The 4,253-nt window shown below is 56.3% G+C and overlaps 2 protein-coding genes across 2 annotated transcripts in view; both read right to left on the bottom strand.

Annotated features, from left to right (window-relative positions):
- DYSF (dysferlin) overlaps positions 1–3,434 on the bottom strand; it is a 109,488-nt gene extending 106,054 nt beyond the window's left edge. The window contains 1 exon segment of the mRNA XM_009999467.1: positions 3,419–3,434. Coding sequence (XP_009997769.1) covers positions 3,419–3,434 — 16 coding nt within the window.
- A 361-nt stretch (positions 3,435–3,795) lies between these two features.
- The window catches only part of ZNF638 (zinc finger protein 638), a 49,340-nt gene continuing 48,882 nt past the window's right edge, over positions 3,796–4,253 (bottom strand). The window contains exon 22 of the mRNA XM_009999465.1: positions 3,796–3,858. Coding sequence (XP_009997767.1) covers positions 3,796–3,858 — 63 coding nt within the window. The remainder of the gene's footprint in view (positions 3,859–4,253) is intronic.

Here is a 4,253-nt window from a genome sequence, read left to right as displayed (position 1 = left end):
CGCCCCCACCCCCCCCCCCCCCCCCCCCTGCCACTCCACCCACCCCCCAGCCCCATTTCCCCCCTGGGCTTCTCACCAACCCCCCTTCCCTCTCTCTCTCTCTCTGAGCCCCCCATGGAAAACCAGGAGCTGCCCCCAGCAGGGATCAGAGAGGAATCTCCCCCTAAGCAGCAGGGCCATTAATTGCATTTAGGCACAATGTGACTAATTAGGGAGATTAAACCTTCGAGCACTGGCAGGAGACACCCCTGGCAGCTTTGCCCTCCCCCCCACGCCCCCCAGCTCCATCCCCTTTGCCTTCCCAACTCAGCACAAATCCCCTCAGAAGAGCCAGAGAATCATGGAATCAAGAAGGTTGGAAAAGACCTTTGAGATCCTCCAGCCCCATCATCAACCCAGCACCACCACCCAACCAACCCACGTCCCTCAGCACCATCTGCAGGGCTTGGAAACCCCTCCAGGGATGGGGACTCCCCCCCTGCCCTGGGCAGCCTGGGCCAGGCCCTGACAACCCTTGCCAGGCAGGAATTGTTCCCCAGATCCAACCTCCACCTCCCCTGGCACAACTTGAGGCCGTTCCCTGCAGCACTTACCTGGGTTTATCCGGGCTCTTGTGGTGTCTCTGAGGGAAGGGCTGGGCAGAACAGGGAAGGAGATCAGGAGCAGAAGGAGGATTCACTGACCGAGTCCCCACGATGCTGGATCCCACCTTCCCAGCCATGAGAAGCTCCAGGCTGGGAGCAGGAAGGGTGGTTACCCCCCCAGTGCTTTTTTGGGGGGGAATATGAGGGGGAAGATAAGCTCAGGCTGTTCCCACCACCCCAAACCCCCTCAGGAGCCACCAGAGCAGGGGCTGGGTCCCCCCCCAGAGCAGGCAGGGCAGGACCCCAGGGACCAGCAGCTGCCCCAGGCACAGGCTGCTCCTCTGCAGCTGAGGCTGGAGAAGCAGAAGCAGGGATGAAGAACCACCTTGTCTCCTTGTTCTCCACATGGATAAAGCAACATAAGAGAGGCCACAGGGACAAGTGGCTGCCCTGACTCCAGAGGGACCCTGGGACCTCCCGAACACAAACAGCTGCTTTTTGATGCAGATGGGACCAACAGGGACAAAGTCACATCCCGTGCCCTGGGGAGGCTGGGGACAAACATGGCAAAGCTCCCGAGCTCTGCTGGGGAGCAGGGAAGGGATGTTCCCGGGGAGCAGAGGGTGCTCCCACAGAGCCAAGGATGCTGTTCCCTGCAGGGCTGTGAGGGACCAGCCCTCAGGACCTACACTTGCTGGAATCAAAAACCCCATTGCAACCCCTAAACAAAGTCTCCTTTGCATCCCAAAAGGCCTTGGGAGGATGGAGGCAGCGCTGGTGGCTGCAGGTACAGCCCTTGAGATCAGGAGGAGGGCAGAGGGGGCAGCTCGTCCAGCTGCTCAGCCAACCCCTACATGACACACTCATGACACACTCATGACACACTCTTGCTCATCCTTGTGAAACCAGGAAACTCAGCCCATCACGTGTGGGGGGGGCCTTGGGGAGCCCCCCTGACACCAACTCTCCCCTGTTGGCCCAACGCTGGATCCAGGACTGGGGATTTTCTGTTCCCCACCTCTCTATCAACTCTTCTCTCTCTCCCTTCCTAAGGTCACCAAGTCACCCAAGGCCTCACCAGGGTTTTTTTTCTCAGGTTGTGCAGCCTGAACATGTATCATGTTCTCCTGATCTAATTGTCAGCCTTTATGATCACACAGCCTGACGTAACAACCGAAGTGCCCCATATCCCTTCTGTAGCTTTAATTAAACCTAATAATCAAATGCAGACCCTGGGTGTCCTTTCACCTTCATCTGACCAGGGGGTGTCACACACTGAATCCCCCTCCCTGGAAGGGGCAGGTCTGAGACAGAGGTTGGATCCAACCACTCCCTGAGAAGGAGGCTGGAAAGCAAGGGGGTCCAATTCCAATGTGAACCCCTCTGGGTTGCCCTCCCCGTGGTGACAGGGACCCTCCAGCCTCTCCCAGCTCTGCCAGGCCCAGCCCTGGGGGGCCAGGAGGTGCTAAAAGCTTCACACCCACCCCCCTTCCCTAGGCTCTTTGCACGGAATCCCAGTTTGTGCCCCACTTATTCCAGGCAGGGTTTTAATTTTTTTTCTCATCTGGATGGATGGCTCCAAACCCACCGGTGACTTGGCAGCTCAGTGGCAGGCATTAAGCAGGTAATTAACATCACACCAACCATCTCTGACCCCTCAGCAGGAAGGGCAAAGGGGGAGGACGTGTGTGCTCTCACACAGGCACTGTTCTTTCCCTGAATCCCACCCTCTGACCCTCTGGATTTGCTGGTCCAAGTCCCTCCCACACATACCTGAGGCCCTGATCTGTTCCCGGGGGGTTGGAGATTCCAGGAGCAGCACAAGGACCCACAGGCAGCACGTTTGCCCTCAGCAGGGACTGAAGTGGAAAACAGGACCCAAAAAGCCCAACCAAAACCAAGGAGCAGTTTATGAAGCTCCCGAGTGAGCTCCTGTGCCCTCCCTGCACACCCAGGGATTTTCAAGGCATTCACCAGCTCAGGAGCATCCCCTGACATGAGCCACGAGGGCCTCCTCCTGCCCAGGCCTGATCCTCAGGAAGCAAAGTCCTGGAGTCTGAGGGACTTCACAGGAGCAGCTCCCATCAAGGAACATGCTCCACACCAGGTGCTTCCTTCACTGAACCAGAAGTTCAGCTGGTTTGGGTGCTTTCAGTGGCCTGAAAAGACAGGGATATCTGTACCCACCGTGGCACTGGTGTCACCTGGAACGTCCCCACCAGGCAGAACCACAGTGCCTCATCTCCCTTGGGCATGCAGGAACACTTCTTCACCCCCCAGAAGTAAAATCATGTACAAAATTCAGCTGAAGACAACAAGTGAAAGGTTGAAGAAATGGAAGACAAGGAGGGGGGAGAGGGAGCAAAAAACCCCAGCTTTTAAATAAATGTCAAGTGGCCAGGTGATACAGAAAAGCTCACAGCAAAACCAGCCATGATCCAGAGTAAGCTCCCCTGCTCACAGCACAGCAGCCAGGGACCCAGGCTCCTCAGAGAAGAAGCTCCCACAGCAGGTTACCAAGCTCTGCCACGGGGCTGAGCACTCCACGGGCTCTGACCTACAGGTTGGAAAAAAAGGGGGAAAAACAACCCAAAATAAACCAGCCAAGGAGAAAGAGCAGGGGGCAGTGACCTTCCTGGCTGACTGCAGGGTCACCAGGCAGTGCTGGAACAGGCTCTGCCCCTCCTGGGTGTCTGAGACTCTCCCGGGTCTGCAGAGCCCAGAGAAAAAGGACAATTCAAGGGGACATAACAACCCACAGGACCAGTGAGACCTTGGCCACCAGGGTCACTGCTCTGGGCAGCATGGAGCAGATGCAGGATGTGAAATATCACCTGCTGAGAACTCCATGAAGGGGCACCAGAGAGACATCTCAGGGCTGAATCCCCTCCCAGTCACTGCAGTGACCCAGAATGAGCAACACCCAGCAAATGACACCAAACACAGGCTCCTGGTGGTAACTATACAGTAAGAACATTTATTTCACATCAATACTTGTGAAAGAAATCTCCTCCAACCCCCATGATTTGATATACAAATCAAAGCCACCAAATGGTTTGGTTTTTTCTTTTAGTCTGTCTATGCTGAGCTCAACTTTATACAACATGAAAGCTTCTTTCTGGAACAAAATTACAAATGAACTCATAACAAAATACACAAAGTTGACTGGACCCTAAGTTTAGTTCACTGAGAGGATTCTCCTCTGCTCCCATCACCTGGAACTCTGCTCTTCTCCATCGTTATCCTCCTGCTGCTGCTGCTTGGCCATGAACTTCTGTAAAAAGAAGAGTGGTCAGTGAAGAGAGAGCACCACCTGCAGAGAATCCCTTCTTAAAAATGACAGGACAGCAGCTATTCCCACACCCTCCCAGGTAAGGAAGGCTGCTTGGAGACCTTCCCCCTGTGCTGGGCACTGGGGAGGGGGCACCTCGAGTCCTGGGGGCAGGGCTGGGCCCCTCAGGACAGGAAGGACATGGAGGGGCTGGAGCGTGTCCAGGGAAGGGCAGGGGAGCTGGGGAAGGGGCTGGAGCACAAGGGTGAGCAGGAGCAGCTGAGGGAGCTGGGGGTGTCCAGCCTGGAGCAAAGGAGCTGAGGGGAGACCTGCTGGCCCTGCAGCTGCTGAGAGGAGGTTGGAGCCAGGGGGGTCGGGCTCTGCTCCCCAGGAACAAG

This window comes from Chaetura pelagica, unplaced genomic scaffold (assembly GCF_000747805.2).
Source record: "Chaetura pelagica isolate M959 unplaced genomic scaffold, ChaPel_1.0 scaffold305, whole genome shotgun sequence".
Classification (NCBI taxonomy): domain Eukaryota; kingdom Metazoa; phylum Chordata; class Aves; order Apodiformes; family Apodidae; genus Chaetura; species Chaetura pelagica.
This window is presented reverse-complemented; position numbering and strand designations above follow the sequence as displayed.